General features: G+C 41.6%; 2 protein-coding genes across 2 annotated transcripts; one reads left to right on the forward strand and one right to left on the reverse strand.

The window, feature by feature from the left end:
* Positions 1-1,793: 1,793 nt before the first annotated feature.
* On the reverse strand, positions 1,794-7,594 carry pmm2 (phosphomannomutase 2). Its single transcript, XM_083985807.1, has 8 exons — positions 7,365-7,594; positions 5,769-5,880; positions 5,611-5,687; positions 4,809-4,900; positions 4,526-4,625; positions 4,345-4,420; positions 4,083-4,198; positions 1,794-2,587 (listed from the first exon to the last, which is right to left on the reverse strand). The coding sequence occupies exons 1-8, from the start codon at positions 7,575-7,577 to the stop codon at positions 2,483-2,485; spliced, it is 891 nt and encodes a 296-aa protein (XP_083841933.1). The 5' UTR covers positions 7,578-7,594; the 3' UTR covers positions 1,794-2,482.
* A 3,580-nt stretch (positions 7,595-11,174) lies between these two features.
* Positions 11,175-13,913, forward strand: LOC310993895 (high mobility group protein B2-like). Its single transcript, XM_083982369.1, has 5 exons — positions 11,175-11,269; positions 12,127-12,284; positions 12,596-12,744; positions 12,860-13,034; positions 13,218-13,913. The coding sequence occupies exons 2-5, from the start codon at positions 12,138-12,140 to the stop codon at positions 13,392-13,394; spliced, it is 648 nt and encodes a 215-aa protein (XP_083838495.1). The 5' UTR covers positions 11,175-11,269; positions 12,127-12,137; the 3' UTR covers positions 13,395-13,913.
* The last annotated feature ends 3,353 nt before the right edge of the window (positions 13,914-17,266 follow it).

The following is a 17,266-nucleotide window of genomic DNA, read 5'->3' on the forward strand; positions in this document are numbered from 1 at the left end:
TTGCAGTTAAGCTCCAGCTGTTCCTTCAACTATGTAGTTTAGCTATGAGGGAAGACAAACACTCAGATCTTGATTCATTCAGCTTCTTTCTACACATTCTTACTTTACTGTAAAAAAATGTAATTCACTTAGATCTGGCCTTAAAAATTAGGAACTTCACAGCCTCATTTGTTTTTTTCCCATTCAACCTTCTGTCACTGCTTTTACCTTTTTTTCTTTCTCTTTCCCTTTTTCCAATGTCTTCGTATGACTTCAGCTGTTTCTGCCAACAACTTAAAGTCATTAACACGATTTATCTTCAGCTTGGGAATCAGCAGCCCTCCCCATGAGACTTCTGCACAAAATGGCATTTTATTTTCCAGTCAGAACGACTGTCCCTGAATCAGCCACGAGCAGAACGTCCGACCGACTGTGGGTCTCTGTGAACAGCTGATCTGTTACTGTATTTAAAGCTCCAGTTGTTTTACCACTGGTAAAGATTCACTTGCTACAATAATGGGACTGGAGAGGCACAGGTGTTGTGTGGTCCACTTTTGTGAGACTTTTCGGATTTCGTGTCGTGGATACAGGACTTGACTGGACCTTTACCCAGCAAAGAGAGACAGAGAGAGAGGAGATAAACCCCAGTGGTCCATCAGCTGGTTCTCTGACTGACTGACAAGAGGGACCATGTAAAACCAGCGTCACTGACCGAGGCTCTGGATCTCCGCTCCCTCTCATACATGTCCCTGTAGCCTGTGGTGTGTGCTGTATGTGTGTGTTGTGTATTCAGTGATGTGTCAATAAAAACACAGTTAAAGGGAACAGAAGTGTAACACACTGAGTCTGAAGTTTCCTTCAATATCACATTGAGATGGGATGTCGTACATGTACATAGGCTACAGTCTTCTGTCTGCCCATTTCCTGTCTCTCTCCAACTGTTCAATTACAAGCAGAAATGCCGCCCGCCCGCAAAAAAAACCCAAATCAAATCAAATAGGGATGTCACGATTATACATTTTCTTGACACGATTATCACGATTAATATGCTTTAATTAATTTCACAACACTATGAATGTGTAAAATCAAATACAGTCAAAATATAATTACATTACTCATACGTTTACACAAAATATTTCAAGTATCTATTAATAAAGGAACAATTATTAATCCCCTAGAGGAAATGTTTGAAATATTCAGGTCATACATGGCCATCTATACCAAATGTTAACATTTTTTATTGTTTATTGTTTTTTTTGTGTGTTTTTTTTTATTACAAATGACACCCTAACATTTAAATTCCTACCAAATCAATGTTACGTTAGGTAAATGGACCGGTATCTGTGCATTAACCTTAATCTTTACGATCAATTAATTGTGGCATTTAATACCGCGATTAATGGTGAAAACAAGTAATCGTGACATCCCTAAAATCAAATCAAATCAAATCACACTGAGATAAAAACAACCTCACACTAAACACTCCACAATGAGCACACAGTTAAATCAACAATGGTCTAAAAACATTTAAATACAAACTGAACAGTTTAACCTTGAAGGAGGATTTACTGCAGGACTGCTGAATTACATCAGCTTTATCTACATGTTGGAGTGTATAGTAGTGTTGCTCCAGCACCTTAAACTCTCTGATGCTTTTAGACTTTCAGTGACTCAGCTGTTTTTTTTGTGGTTGTTGTTGCTCTGCCTTGTATCAACAGAGCAGCTTCCTGCATCCGTGTACACAGTAGCCTTGAGCATTAATAGGCTGTTACTCATAAAGTGCAACCAATGAGAGTCAAAGTAGCACATTTTAAATTAATTTATTTTATTGCAAACAAAAAAAGCAACAACATTAAGAACAAGAACCATAATAACCGTGAATGCTCCAGCCATGGACAGTCGAGCCCTCAGCACAGTCAGATTTCAATACATATACACAGATGCCTGTTTTTTCAGAGTCTCAGTCCCATTGTGGTCGATTCAGTGTGACGGGACAGAGATCTGGACTCAGATGAGATGTTCGGTGATCAGTGTGGACGCAGCCTAAGTGAGCACCACCCAGACTCAGTGGTCACGTGGGAGCTAATTCAGGATCAGATCGGATCAGCTGACATGAGTACACAGACACAAATCCCCAATGTTTCAGGCCTTAAACTGATTTGTCAGATTTAAAAGTTAAATGAATCTTTAAAAAGTTTAGACAGTGACAGATTAAAACAAAAACCCTCATCCGTGACCTCTGACCTGTACGTGGAGACTTGTCCTGTTCATTCAGTCTCTTTTTAACCCGTCACCATCGAGTTGCTGCTCAAGCTTCGGTTTTTACCAACAACTCAGAATCATACTGGAAAATGATTTTATTGATTCTGAAACCCAACCAAAGATACCCAGAGACGTCTCCACTGTCAGTGACCCTTCCTCAGTCTCCTCCTCATCATCACAGACACGATCATGTCGGCTCAGCTGAGGATCTTGACATGAATGATGACCAGAGGATCTTCTGTCAGGAGAAGAACAGCTGCTCACACAGCTGCCGCGTGTCCTCTGGACACGAGACTTCATGGCCAATGGTCCGAGGGTCGCTGTAGATCTCATAGTCGTTTCCTCCCTGAAAAACACACACACACACACACATATCAACATCATGGGTGTAAAACTTTATTATAATGATTCACTATCAGCTACAGTTGATCAAAGTTAACACCCAAAGGAAGAAGCCAGTTCAGCTGGTCTACAGGTGAGGCAGATCATCTGTTTAAAACATTGTAAAAGCAGCTGGTCTCTGACGGTGGACCAACCGAAGCCCTTCATTTCTCACGTGACTGTAGGTGTCACCTGGTGTCTGTTACGTCCACACTACTACTACTACTACGTTGAAAACGCACTTTTTTTGCTGCCACAATGCACTGGGGTGCGTCATTGTCTGGACGGGCAAAAACTGAGACATTTAGAAATAATGACGTAGGTGCTCATGTCACTCCCTGATGGGTTTTTTCCTGCCATGACAACCACTGGTGAAAACACAATAAAATGAAGGTGTTTTTGACCTAGTTCTCTTCACTGCAGCTATTAAATTCTTAATTTCAACACTGAAGCACTTTGCTGCTCCTTGTTTGTGGTATTTTTGCAACTACTCAACTGCAGAGAAGACTATCTGCATCCTGTTTACACCAACTCACGCATGCTCAGTGTGCCCATCAGATAATTTTTGTTTTCACATGCCATTTGAGAATGAAAACATAGCAGTCTGTCTGTAGCTTTTGGGCCTGTTCAGATGTGGTATTTATGTTCGCAGGTTTCTCTGCGTTCTCTTCTTGCTGTGCTGTGGATAGTTATTATATTTTTTGGAAACGCATATTACAGAACATTTTTCCCTTTAATGCATCATGAATTTATGATGGTCTATGCCTGATGTTTTTCATGCGCCATTTAGGGTGTTGGATTTGTGTGCATTTCGGTTTTTATCTGCACAGGTAAATATTTTCTATATAGTACTTTCCATTTGATTTGACTTTTATTGTATTATATGCATTGAGATCAAAAGTATATGTATAATTGTTTACAACTGTGGTTTACTCACTACGCCTGATTGCATCAGGTGACCCTAGGGGATGACTTAAGACAGTGTGTCTTCACTTCCTCTCCATGTCTGACGAAGGGCAGGGGCCCAAAACGTTACACTTAATAAAAACTCACAGGAGCTACTTTTGGTGTGCGGACTTCCTTTTTCACCTCAGATGTGGTATTTAACCACAGTTAAATATGTCACTTATTTTCCTTTTTTTTTTAAATTATTTTTTGCTTCCTCAGTGTTCATTTTATATTGTGTTGGAAAAGAATTTGCTCAGTAGCAAATCAGGAAGCCTTTTACTATTTTCATATTCGAAATAAACATTACAAACAAACAAATACCACTAGGCTATGTCTGTTTACACCTGCTTTTAAATGCACTCTGTATGTGTCTTGATTGATCGCTTTTGATAAACTGTAATTTCCCTGCTTTATATGCAAATAAACATGTACAGATACAGTGCTCTAAGTATCTGACTGGTCTTCTTCCATTAACAAGTGTGCTATACACGTTACTACGTGACATTACTCACAGGTTTGGTCTTGTCTCCAAAGAAGTGGATGGTGGAGAAACTGTCCTTCTCAACGATGCCCAGACAGTACCTCTTATCCCAGCCGTCAGGAAACACATCAAAGCTGATCTGGCCTCCTGCAGAGGAATCACACATTCACAACACAATGAGGAAAACAGCCAAAGGGCACCCGAGTTCATCTGAGGTCACAATCCAGAAAAAACATGACATGTTCGTGTGACGGGCCTCAGCCCATGGCCGGTGTGATGTGATGTTCACTCACCGATTGAGAACGAGAGTCCTTTTCCTTTGAACTCCTCCTGCAACACGGATACAAACTTCTCTCGGATCTTCTCCCTCTGATGAAGCAAAGACAGTCGATCAGACATTCACCTTTGTAAAGACACCTACGTTATGTCAAATGTTGATGGGTTCAGCTTCAACTGTGTAACTGTGTGTGTCACCTTATCCAGCTCAAAGAACTCGATCCTCTCCGCCTGCGTACAGCTGCGACCGACAGGAGACACATTCAACATGCCGTTACGGAACTCGATGAACGTCCCCCTGCAAGATAGACAACATTACATCAGTCCCATGAGGCTGGACCAATGTCCACAAGTGTCCATCAAGATCTTGTGCTGTCACAGTCCCTGTTCACCGCCAACGTCACATCAGTTATACAACTGTTTAACTACAAAACACATGTTCATGAAGATGATGGTGATGATGATGTGATGTGGGGTGTACCTCTTCTTCGGTAGTTTGATCTTGGCCATGTAGTTCAGACAGAAGTTGATGAAGTCCTGCAGCAGCTCTTCACCCATATGAGCCTGTATGGACTGACAAAGAAAACTTCCTGTCACATGAGATGATACAGCGCATCGAGGAAACCTACTCAAACTATGGAGCAGCAGGGTAAAACAGATCTTAATGATGTTACTTGTCTTTTTAAATCTGGAGTAGGTGGGTAGGTTATTTTGTGACCAATGGTGTGCTGCCGCTTGGTTAGAATGAAAACCTGCAACCACACGGCCCTTTGTGGAATAGTTTGGACGTGCCTGCTTTAAAGTGTCAATGAATCATCAAGGATAAACCCTCATTTTCACTGATGTTGACAGCACTGAAGAAACACACAAAGGACAGTAAAAAACAAAGAAACACAACAGCAGACTAACCACCTGAGAAACTGTTACTCTAAACGGAGTGACAGAATAAAAAGTCCTCAGGAGGATATAACTGATGAGATGTCAGTCATTTTACAGCAGAACAACTCTGAAGCCAAGATAAACATGAATTGAAATTGAAATTAAGATAAAAAAAACTTAAGCTGTGCTCCATTTCTAGGATGATTATGAAAACTAAATTAATTATTACCTGACAACATGTAGTCAATTGGTATCATTTCTGGTGCTTGAGTAGTGGCTGCTGCTTGGACCCCTAATAGAAATCTGAATGATTATAACCTATATAATACCTAGCCCTGCTGGTACAGGTCCACATGTGTGTGAGGTTGGGTGTGGTAACTATGGACACATTAAATCAGTCTCACCTGGATAGAAACCAACTGTCCATTCTTATAGGCCACGAGACCGTTCTCAGCAAAAACGTAGTCCGCTCTCTGGATCACTAGGGACAAACAGACATCATCATAAGAAGTGGTAAATAAATCACCGGTCTGCAGCAGGTGTCCAGGTGCGTGTGCCTCACCGTCGTCTCCCAGCTGCTCCTTGATCTTGACCAGGTCTGAACCTCCGACCACTCCCACTCGAACCCGAGCCCTGAGCTTCTCAAGGAACTCTGACATGTCTGGAGTGGCACGCTGCAACACATGGCAGAAACTAGATTTAATCCAAGTGATAGCTCAAACAAAAATAAATATCAATCAATAATGCAAATTAGGCCACGCTGCAGTCGCAAAGACTGCTCGTTAGATTTAACACATTTAGTATGATGAGTGTCTTACTGCAGTTAACTACCGTATTTTACAGCTGAATTATTTCCAGTTGAGCTTTATAGAGAAAAAACATGCAAGTCACTGTCTTTCTGGACAATCCCTGTCCAAACACTGATGGTGCTGCATCTGGAACAAGTTCACACACCGAGATCTGCAGTATGATCATCAAACCTTCCCAACAGCACACCAAGTTTCAGAGGAGCTAAATCCGGAGGACATGGAGCTGTGCTAGCTCGCCTGGGATAGGGGAACTGAGGCCCTCTCCTCGAGCCAGATCAGGTCAAGTTACTTTATTTATACCCTTAGATAGTTCACAGTTGAAAGTAAAAAAAAAAAAAAGGTACAAAAATGTACAAGGCATCCACTCACAGTCTCAGACACCACATATACCGATACACAGGATTGAACATGACAATACTTTTAATACCAAATACCAATAAAAACATCTAAACTGCATTAACCAAACCCCAAAATAAAACAAGAACTATAAATAAATAGGAAATTATCAATACAGGCTCCAAAGAGAGCTTAGGCAAATTCACAAATTTTACAGCTTGTTTAGCAGTGTAACGGCAGCTGGTATGAAGCTGTTTTTATAGACCTTGTGACTAAAAACCACTGTCCAGAGGGGAAAAAACATTATTTAAATGCTACAGGTTGTCATTTAAAATGAATCTGGATATCTTCTGTCAAGTATACATTATGAGCTCATCCAATCAGCTTATTGATTGAGGAAATTCTTGTTCTTTTCTTCACAGTTCAATTTTGAGTCGATAATTGTCCCATTATTTATAGGAACAATATACCTGGCCTGTCACAAATAGTGACATCATGCCTGCAGCAGTGAAACTGAGCCTAAAACTGGTGATGCAGCATTACTGCAATGGAAATATACAGTGCAATCTGAACCCTGGCGGTCACACAGGTTTACTGTGCTCACTCAATACACACTAACGTTATAGCAAGTAGGATAACCTGTTTGAAGTCACCAGGAGCTCACGTTGGTCATCATCAAATCAGTGCAAATCAAACTTTATTAACACTTCAGTGTCAAGCGGAGGATGAAAACACAGTCGGAAGTGACACCCAGGTTACAATGGGACAAAATGTGAATACCTGACACCTCACGACTGATTATTTACACATCTCCAGGAGTTAAAGCGGAACCATGTTTCTACACGGAGCGAATTGTCACTCGGACCAATTACGATGACGATGACAACGTGGAGCCGGATGTTGCCAAACTATTATTCTAGCAGCCTAAAGTTAAATGTGTAAGTGCAGAGAGTTAGTTGTAAGATGAGTTGTGTGAACACACACTCTCACACACAGATTTAGCTGTAGGCTACCTGTCTCGCGGCAGTCAGCGTGCCGTCAACATCAAAGAGGCAGAGCGTGCTCGAGTCCACGGTGGTGTCACTCATCTTGTGTCCGGGTGAAGCTGCGGTCTCCCTGCTGCGGACCCCGGCCCTTTGTTCCCCGCTGTGGTCGCTCGGTGTGGCCGCACAGGTCCTGTCCTGTCCACGGTGAGCCCCGGCTGACAAACTGCAGCTGGGAGTCATAAACTACTGTCATACAGTTCAGCTTTTTCTTCTGCTGGAGTTATGAGGAACCTTACAAAGAGATTTAAGGTGCATTACCGCCACCTTCTGACACGGAGGCTTTGTATTATTGTCTAGGCCTATTTAAAATTTGGTTTGTTGTTATAGCCTAATGCAAATTTAAAAAAAAAAACCTTAGACCCCATTTGAACATTTTGTAGCTATTTCTATCCACTTACACCTTGATCTTATAGAGGAAGCTCTTGTTTTCTCCTCATAAATATTCTCTAATTGTGTACTATGTAACATGTTCACATCAATCATGTGTTGACTGGACCAAAATCTAAAATCCCTTTAATAATTTGAATTCCTTTTTCTTTTACTAGTTTACCCTTTTTAAAATAAAGACCTTTATGATTTCATATTTTTGTTATTTTTTCCAAAATCCAGTAGACCGTACTATACATTGTGTGTGTTTAAAGGACCCGTTGTGAGCAGTGAACAGGTTTGAGCACATTCTGCATTTCACTCACTCAGTTGATAATTACCCAGGCCAGTGTTAACTGCACTCAAGAAAAACCATGCAGTTGATCCTGAAGAATTTCAGTCGATTGAGAGGCAGATCTTTACATAATTACAACTGTCTTTCAAGCAGTAGGCTACATCCCAAAAAACTGTGACTCAAACCTTGGTGTGTGACAGTGTGGTTGAGAGCAGCGACCTCTGGATACATGCAGCACAGCGCAGTGAAATGTATCAGAGGTTAGCTGGACGGGGTCAGGTCAGTCAAATGGGAGTGGCTGCAAATGTAGACATGTGCCTCTGTGATAATAACAGCAAGAGTTTGTTTTGGGCAGAAAAACGTCACTGTCATCACTGGTTGGACAGTTCAGTGATCCACATGGTCTCTTCCTGTGTTGGCCAAAGACATTCGACACCCAAAGGCCCTTTTTCATGAAGTTGTGTACAGTCAGCATATGGGCAGAGTAGATTTCATGGATCAGTGTGACGTAACGTGTCCCAGCTGATGCAAAAACAAATCTACTGGTACATCAGAGTGTTCTTTCACTTACTGGACATGACCAGTAAAACCCAAATGAATTCACATGTGTGAAACCCATACATCAACCCATGTGAAACCTATGGCATAACATGTGAGGCTTATGTGATAACATGTGAAATTCAAACAACCCCATAGATCAGCCAATGTGAAACCAATTGGATTACATGGATTTCATATAGGGTATCATGTGAATTTGATGTAACAGATAATGGATAGTAATGGATGATAAGATATTTCTGATGCATGTCGACTTTAACTCTACTATGATTCATTATAATGGGAGGAAGTATCACATTAATATGAAAAAAGTCTTAATGCTACTCAAAGAAGTTTGATTTACGTAATATAGCACAATTCATTAGCCACACTTTCCAATGAAAAAGGCCATACATCTCCCTTTACATCTTATTAAAAATGAAACCTAGAAATTAACATTATTTTATATTTTTAAGCAATACAGCAACGTCTAAAAATGAACAAACATATAATAAATGTCTCTATACATTTTTAAGTAACACACTCTATTTCATGTCCACCTCGTTTGTCAAGCCAGGGGCCTCGTTATCTGTGGCTGCAGCTGAATGAAATCAGCTGAATGATTAAAGACAGCAGTGAACAGCCAAATCAAGGTGCGCTGCCACCATGAACCTCAAGTCTCTTCTTGCAGCACATAGAAAATCTTTGTGGACCATCTGTGATATTCACTCACACACTATATGTGATAAGGTTTAACCTGGACGGCAGATATTAATTAAAATAACACTTTGTTAACTGATCACCCTATGTTTAAATAGCCTTCTCTGTTTTAGGTGCATGATAACTTCACATAAGGAAGACTGAGTCATATCAACAGACTTTTGCTCAGACAAAAGGAACCTCCCCAAAATCTGACCTGAACATCACTGAGAGGAAACGTCATCATTAATGTATTACCTATACATACCACAGCATGATACAGCTGCAGAAGCTTTTAAGTTATAACCTATTTCATGAACTCATAAGTGATGTGTTAGTTGTGCTCTGTTGATGGTCAACATACAGTATATTAAAATGTATAGACTACAAAACCTCCAGTACAACACTGCTGCAAATTAAAACCTCAATGATATAGTGTAGCTCTCTTGCAGCCAATCAAAACAGAGCAACATGGTCTAGAATAAAAACAAAAAAATATAAAGTAGTAGAAAGGTGTTGTATGCAGACATCCAACTGGTGTATTGTCCAGGTCGTCAGACTTCGCAGGGAGTTCATTTAAGTAATTTGCCATAACAAAAGGAGCAGCATTCAGCAGAATTTTTCCTTTGACATGTATTTGCTGCCCACCCTCTGAGAGATAGTCCATCTACTTAATGCATGGTTGACCTGGAGACAATGGGTGTGAGGTCTGATCACCCTCTCTATCCAGTCTGAACGTCTGTCCTAAATGTGGAGCCTGCGGTTTACACTTTTCATTCGTGTCCATGTTAAATGCTTGCAATCACTTCATATGAACAGGTTGGAGCTGGTCCTGTAGGATTTAGAGTTTACTTACTGCTATAAATATTATGACTTGTCCACCTTGATATCTCCTCTCTGGACCAGCTATAATCTGACACTGGTACACTTAGTTGATCTATTTATTTATTTTAACTGAAGTTCAAACTGTCTTGCATAACATGTGACCGTAAACGATCTGCTGCTTGATTTTAAAACATTTATGCAATATGTATCAGCGTATCTGCAGCTTGCCATGCTTAAATATAAGCATCACTGCTTAACACCAAGGATTACTGTAAATTGAAGTGAAAATTCATCCATAAACAAAGATCCCTTCAATTGATTATCTCCCAGGTTTGAAACAAGTTTTTTCTGTTATTTCTTTTACACTGTGCTTTTTGCTTTTGTGCTGTTTTAGGGCTGTAAAGCTTCATGTTGAATAAACTGCTCATTACTTCCATACACATCATGTAAAATATGACAAAAGACCTGTGTTTCTTTTGTCCAAGAACTGAAGGCCTATATCATACTTGGATATTGCACAGGGAATGATATGATGCATGTGTATGCACCCGTAGTTTGCAATATTCACTTTACTTTTCGTAATTTAGACCGTGAACACAACACAAATGGTGCACCAGTCACTGAAGTTATATTTTGAAGGGAGGGGGGCAAATCCGGAAGTCTTATTTTCATTTACTTTCTAGTTTACCAGTCAACTACCGTTAAATAACTGCGCAATTTGGTTTGTGACCCAGCTGGGTCTATAGTTGAAAGAGACGAGACAAAACGGGACTTGTCTAATTATGCCGCGGTTCATCTCACAGAGATAACAAACGGTTGAAAAACGTACACAGATCAACACAAACTGACTCCTACGAGCTAACAAAGGGGGTTTCGCGCCGAATGTTTAAAACCCCAGTCCAACCAATCAGCGCGCAGGTGACGCACACAAACGTGATTTCTCAATCACGCATATTACAACCAATCAGAGCGCCGTCTGTGTTTTGTGTCTTACGTTCAAATTTAAATGCTTCGCTCTGACCAATCCGCGGAGGGCGGGGCGGAGTCAAGCAGCAGTTCTAGTCAAGTTAGGTCGGCCTCACAGACGGTGACAAAACAGTTGCGCCTTCTTCCTCATTCACTCGTTTACAATTTGTCTCGCAGCAAACAGGTAAGGACGATTGCTTTTTACAGCCGCATTTGGGTCACTTTGTTATTTTAAACAACGATTTCTTTGCTAATTTTCTGTAACATCTAATACGACCGAGTTTCGTACTTTGGGTGCGTGTTACTATCTAAACTTTAAAAGAGTGATTAAGTTATTTATTTTTTAATGTTATGACCTTAATCACAATGTCACAGTTGTGGTTAAAGTGAAAAAACCCGTCGGATTTCCTTATGCCCGACCAGAAACGATGAAGTCTAAGTGGTTTTTTTTCTAGGAACGACGAAGCAGGCGGTGTAGGCTAGGCTGTGACTGAGCAACATGCAGTTCAATCGCCATTTGGCTTTGGTAGCTTAACGTTAGCTTAGCTTGCTGCAACACGACGGCGGCGGCCCCCGCATTTAAAGTTGGATTAGTGCTCATACGCAGTCCTGTGGCCAGTCGCTTGGTTGTTCAATGTAAAGTAATTATCTCTTGAAATATACCCACTTTTGAGCACTTTATCTATCTTTTATCCGTTTTGGCGCAGTTTAGTTTAGGCGGGAAGGTACAAAATGGAGTCGCGTCTTTTTGTCCCAGAGATGTAGAAATCCGATTAGGACCGTAAAACGGCCCCGCGTGTCCGTGTCTTCGACTAGGTGCCATTATATCGCTAATATTTACATTAAAGGGTAAATATTTGAACAATTGCGACTCAATATATCGACTAAACTAAAAGTTCGCAATACATACGGTGGGGCAGCGCTGTTGTGCACGCACAAACTAGAGCGGGCCAGTAACTTAGTGCGACGCTCAAGTAGGTAATAGGTTGTTTTTTGTTTGTCACTCCTGTTTTAATGTGGTTTGTTCTCCTTGGTTCACAGAAAACGCAGCCATGAAGAAAGACCCAAACAAGCCCAGAGGAAAGACCTCCTCATATGCCTTCTTTGTCGCGACATGCCGTGAAGAGCACAAAAAGAAACACCCAGGAGCCTCCGTCGGCTTCGCAGATTTCTCCAGGAAATGCTCCGAGAGATGGAAGGTAAATAATTAATTCACACAAGTTTCTAATTACAAAAATATTTTAAAATGGTTTTTAATCGAAGGGAGTGGACAGATCTCCTGTAAGTGTTGTGAAGTGACTTCACGGAGTTCATTGAAGGACTACATTGTTGTGTGCAGTGCAGCTGCTGTTCCTAACCCCCCACCCCCATTTAAACCCCACCTCTTAAAGTGGCACATGTTCACTAATAACCTTGGATGTGTGACAATTGTGTTTGGAATTAGGAAGTTAAAATGGAGATTAAACTATTTTTTTTCCTAAATGTTAATTTTCATTTATTTTTTTAAAAGACCATGTCCGCCAAGGAGAAGGTGAAGTTCGAGGATATGGCCAAGAATGACAAGGTCCGCTACGACCGGGAGATGAAAACATATATACCCCCGAAGGGCACCAAGAAGGGCAAGAAGAAGAAGGACCCCAATGCCCCAAAGAGGCCACCGTAAGTCTCTAATGCCACTATACTGAGTATACAGAGTAAAAAGTAAAAAGATTTCTGCATGTATTACTATATGCATGGTTGTAATCTGTGCTCTGTCTTTCCCCCTACCCCCCAGATCTGCATTCTTTGTGTTTTGTGGCGAACACCGCCCCAGGATTAAGGAGGAGCACCCCGGCATCTCAATTGGTGATATTGCCAAGAAGCTTGGCGAGTTGTGGTCTACGCAGGGTCCCAAAGACAAGGCTCCCTTCGAGGCCAAGGCTGCCAAACTGAAGGAGAAATATGAGAAGGTATTCACAGATCCAGTATCTTTGCATACATGTACCATACTGAAAATATCTATTAGTATAAATAATATCTAGTATAAATGTACAATAGTTAATGAATGTTTGCTATAAGACTGCAGTGCCACTAGTCTTTCTCTAAAGGTGAGAACACATGACATGTGGATTAAAGCTCTCTCTGTGTTTCAGGATGTCGCTGCCTACCGTGCCAAGAGCGGCTCAGGGAAGAGTGATGCCGGCAAGAAGAGTGGCCCAGGCAGGCCCGTCGGCAAGAAAGCAGAACCAGTCGATGACGATGATGATGACGACGATGACGACGAAGATGATGAGGAGGACGATGACGACGATGATGACGATGATGATTAAGCCATTGTTTGAATTCGAGGATGTGAAGTTTGCAATGTGGTGTTCAGCTTAACTGTTTTGTGTGTATGATTCCATCAGTATAGCCTGCTGTCCCTGTTGGTCTGCCTCTGTAGGATACCAGACCTATACTCCTTTTTTCTAATTCAGGGATTTAGTTTTTTGTTTTCACTTAGCCCTTATGACCCCTCCCCACCCCCACCCACTGAACTTGTGTTTGTTACATCTTTAGGTCCTCGTTGCTATGAATGGACAGCCATATTTGAACTTCCTGTGATAATATAATGGACTGAGACTCTTTACAGGCAGTGGACAGCAGCAAATCAGTAAAAGTTTAAAAGTTATTGTTCCTGGAAGCACTGCTCATGTTCTCTTTAGTGGTGCTGTTTCTTCACTGTCATTTACTACCAGGTTCTCTAGTTTGATTAAGTGTTTGCAGCCATTTTTAATGTGGAACTATGAAAAACTTTCATGTAGAATGAATTTTTCTTTTTATAATAAAATTTTGTATATTGATTAAAATCTGTGTGAAGTTGTGCTCATTCCTTAGGTAAACTAGAAATGTTAGTCGGTACCACAGACGGTTTTAGCCTGGTTGCTGTTGATCTGGCCTCGGTCAACAACAAATGACTTAACTTCATCAAGTATCAGCTGATTTAGGTTGTTGACTGCTCATCATGACCCAGAAATGAGGTTAGCAGACTTCACAGCAGACACTGGGAGGTAGTGTTCAGGGAGGAGGTGTTTTGAAAGTTTAATCTGTCTCTGTAGTTTTATCAGGTCATTTAAAAATAACTAAGAAAGCAACTCAAATGGGTTAAAGATTAATAGCAAGGTTGTGTTGGGGATTTATGACCTATAGACAAGGAAATATTACTGCCTAATCCACAGATGGGACATTTAAATCCTGAGGAAAATGTTCATACAGGGGCTGAACACTTGTATTCACTAGTGTCCACATTCATAGATTAGACTCGGACTTTACCTGATCATACACTTTACCAGGACTACCAGCTGTTAGCACCAGGCAAATGTTACAGATGTTAGAAATTCAATAGATTATGTTTTAATAATACATTTTATTTGATACAAGAGGAGCTATGGATATGTTCAGTATTGTTTATTATATTAAGAAAATTCAACACAAGTGTGAAGTGCACACTAAAATAGACTATTTAGATATGTGCACTTCACATTTGTATTGAATTTTGTTGACCCTGTATTATAGCCCTGTTGTTTTTTTGGACTGTCTGTGCAATTGTTATGTCCTGTGTGAATCATGCAGCTGTGGTTGGCGCGCACACACACACACACACACACACACACACACACACACACACACACACACACACACACACACACACACACACACAGTACAAGCCCAGGACACATTTCTTATAGGCCAATAAAGTGATCTATTCTAAGCCACTCTTATTTTTATGGTAAAGTGGAGGTCAGATGTGGGTTAAGTTAGTTAGTTTCAGATAGAAGTGGGCTAAGTTTTGGATGGGGGACCTGGTTAGGGTTAGGGTTAGGTGAGGTTATGGGTCAGGTGGAGGTGGGGCTCAGTAAGAAGGTACGGTTCAGTCATTCAGGTGGATGTTAGGGTCAGGTCAGGGGGATATAGGTTCAGATGGAGGTCAGGTGAAGGTGGATGTGTGGTTCAGGTGGAGGTCCGAGAGTGAGAAACCGACTCCAGATCCTCGGGGGGGGGGGGCTCAGAGTCAGAGCAACCATCTAGGATAGCTCGAGGAAGCGGCCTGGACGACAGTCTGCACAGCCAATGACTGATCAAGATGAACAATCCTACGGACCAATCACCGATGTCGATTTTTTTAAGACCCACCTCACGCGATAAGGACGGTGATCGGGGCAAAATTTCAGCACCTGGGAGCTGTCCACCACCGTGCACGAGCCAGCCGACACCTGACGGTAAGAGAAAAAAAACATACACCGTGTTCCTATGCGCGCGTGTGTGTGTGTGTGAGAGAGCGAGAGGGAACATGCACAGAGACGCACACACATACTCTCTCACACACACACACACACACACACACACACACACACACACACACACACACACACACACACACACACACACACACACACACACACACACACACCAGCGGCCGCTCCAAGCCGCTCAACCGGGGAACATCTGCTACGGTGTGTTACGTCAGACCGCCTCACACGGATCAGACCTGTTGATGGGTCTACACAGTCTACACGATCCTCAAATAGACCAGGAAACAGACGGAGGAGACCGACAGACACCGGCTCAGGTTCATATAGCTGCTGCTGCTGCTGCTGCTGCTCCAGCCCTAAGCACCTCCTTAATTAGCTCTAGTCGCTGATCAACTTATTGATTCAGCGGGTGTTTTGATTGGTTATTCTGATTCATCAATATCAGCCTATAGGTGAAACCCCCCAACCCTTTGTGTTTACCTTAGTTTCTCTGGCGGGTTCACATGAGAACAACATGGCTGTGTTATTATTATGATGAGGTAAACCTGTGACATAGGGGGTTGCCACCTTTATGTGAAATGGAAATTATATTGCACACCCCACATTTCCTGTAAGATTCTCCTGGTAACCTACATTGGACTGCAGGCCCACCATGTTTAACATCACTTTTTACTGCCTGCCTCTCACTACACCAGTGGCTCAGTCCCATACAGGCTAAATTGAGACACTGTGTAAATGTAAATTGCTGTTGTTTTCAGGAATTTCAACACCTCAGCTCATTAAAGTGAACTGCAGGAGCCTACAATGCAATCTGGAGTGGTCCCTTGGGAACATATTAGGTGTAAATAGACCTTTTTGCATGGCAGATATGACATGTCGAAACAGGAAATGCCCAGGGGGTAATTCACAGGTGCAGGGGTTGTACATGCTGGATAACAGGACAGTGCGGTTATTTAGGTAGTGTTTCAATGAGAAGTACGTAACGTAACTGAGCCAACCAGATGAGACACCTGCCCACAATATTGCGGAGAGTATCTTACATTGCAGCCATCGTTAATCAACAGACCTTAGTGAGTCCAGACTAGTATATAACATTTACTGTTAACACCCAAACACCAACTCTACCATTCACAGCATGAGGCTATTTGCATGGCTGGAAATACAGACTGTATCAACACTGGATCAGTAGAATCAATTATTATTAGATAAATGTTTGTGTTTCTGTAATCTTTTCTTCTATGTTTTGCCCTAGCAGAAGGCCAGTCCACTCAATACATTCTGCGCTCGTCAATGATTCAAAACAAACGTGAGTTGTTCATCATCATCAGTAGCCCGTTGATATTAATGAATGTGTGATAGTTTAGTGTGGACGCTCAAAAAGTAGCTGTGTCAGTATTTAAAAATGGCTTGTTGTTGGCTCGGTGGTGGGTGTTGATGGCCTGGTGGCTGCCAGGCCTGTACAATGGTAGGGGAAACAATGGTTAGTTTTTTTTTTAACTTTACAACAGAAGGGCTGTGTGTTTCTTATTCAGTGAGTCTGGGCTTCAGGCTGAGAGATCACAGCCTCTCAGGACCTAGCCCATGTTAGAGGTGAACCGTCACATCTGCCGAGACAGCAGACAGCACTGATGGACATGGTTTTAATTAAATAACTTGTGTAATTAAAAAAAACACAAGGCAAATAATCTATAACCAGATTCAGAGTCATTCAGGAGCGTTACTAGCCATTAAACGGGGTACAACTCAGCCTGAACTGACTTTGCTTATTTTTTAAGCATTAAAGTGTACCGCCTATATGACATTAGGCCTCAGCTCATTTGTACTGGAGGCCGTACCCCAGTAAAAGAGATCTGTTGATGCCCATGGAGTCATTTAATCAATCAGGTGTTTGATGTATGTTGCTGTTCAGC

Source organism: Trachurus trachurus (genome assembly GCF_905171665.1).
Source record: "Trachurus trachurus genome assembly, chromosome: 1".
NCBI lineage: Eukaryota > Metazoa > Chordata > Actinopteri > Carangiformes > Carangidae > Trachurus > Trachurus trachurus.

Coding starts and splice junctions, on each gene's coding strand:
- pmm2 (XM_083985807.1), bottom strand. CDS start 7,577: ATGACTCCCAGCTGCAGTTTGTCAGCCGGGGCTCACCGTGGACAGGAC. Junction 4,901..5,610: donor GACAGTTGGTTTCTATCCAG/GTGAGACTGATT, acceptor TTTCTTTGTCAG/TCCATACAGGCTCATATGGG. Junction 4,626..4,808: donor ATCAAACTACCGAAGAAGAG/GTACACCCCACA, acceptor TCTATCTTGCAG/GGGGACGTTCATCGAGTTCC.
- LOC310993895 (XM_083982369.1), top strand. CDS start 12,138: ATGAAGAAAGACCCAAACAAGCCCAGAGGAAAGACCTCCTCATATGCC. Junction 12,285..12,595: donor AATGCTCCGAGAGATGGAAG/GTAAATAATTAA, acceptor TTTTTTTAAAAG/ACCATGTCCGCCAAGGAGAA. Junction 12,745..12,859: donor AATGCCCCAAAGAGGCCACC/GTAAGTCTCTAA, acceptor CCTACCCCCCAG/ATCTGCATTCTTTGTGTTTT.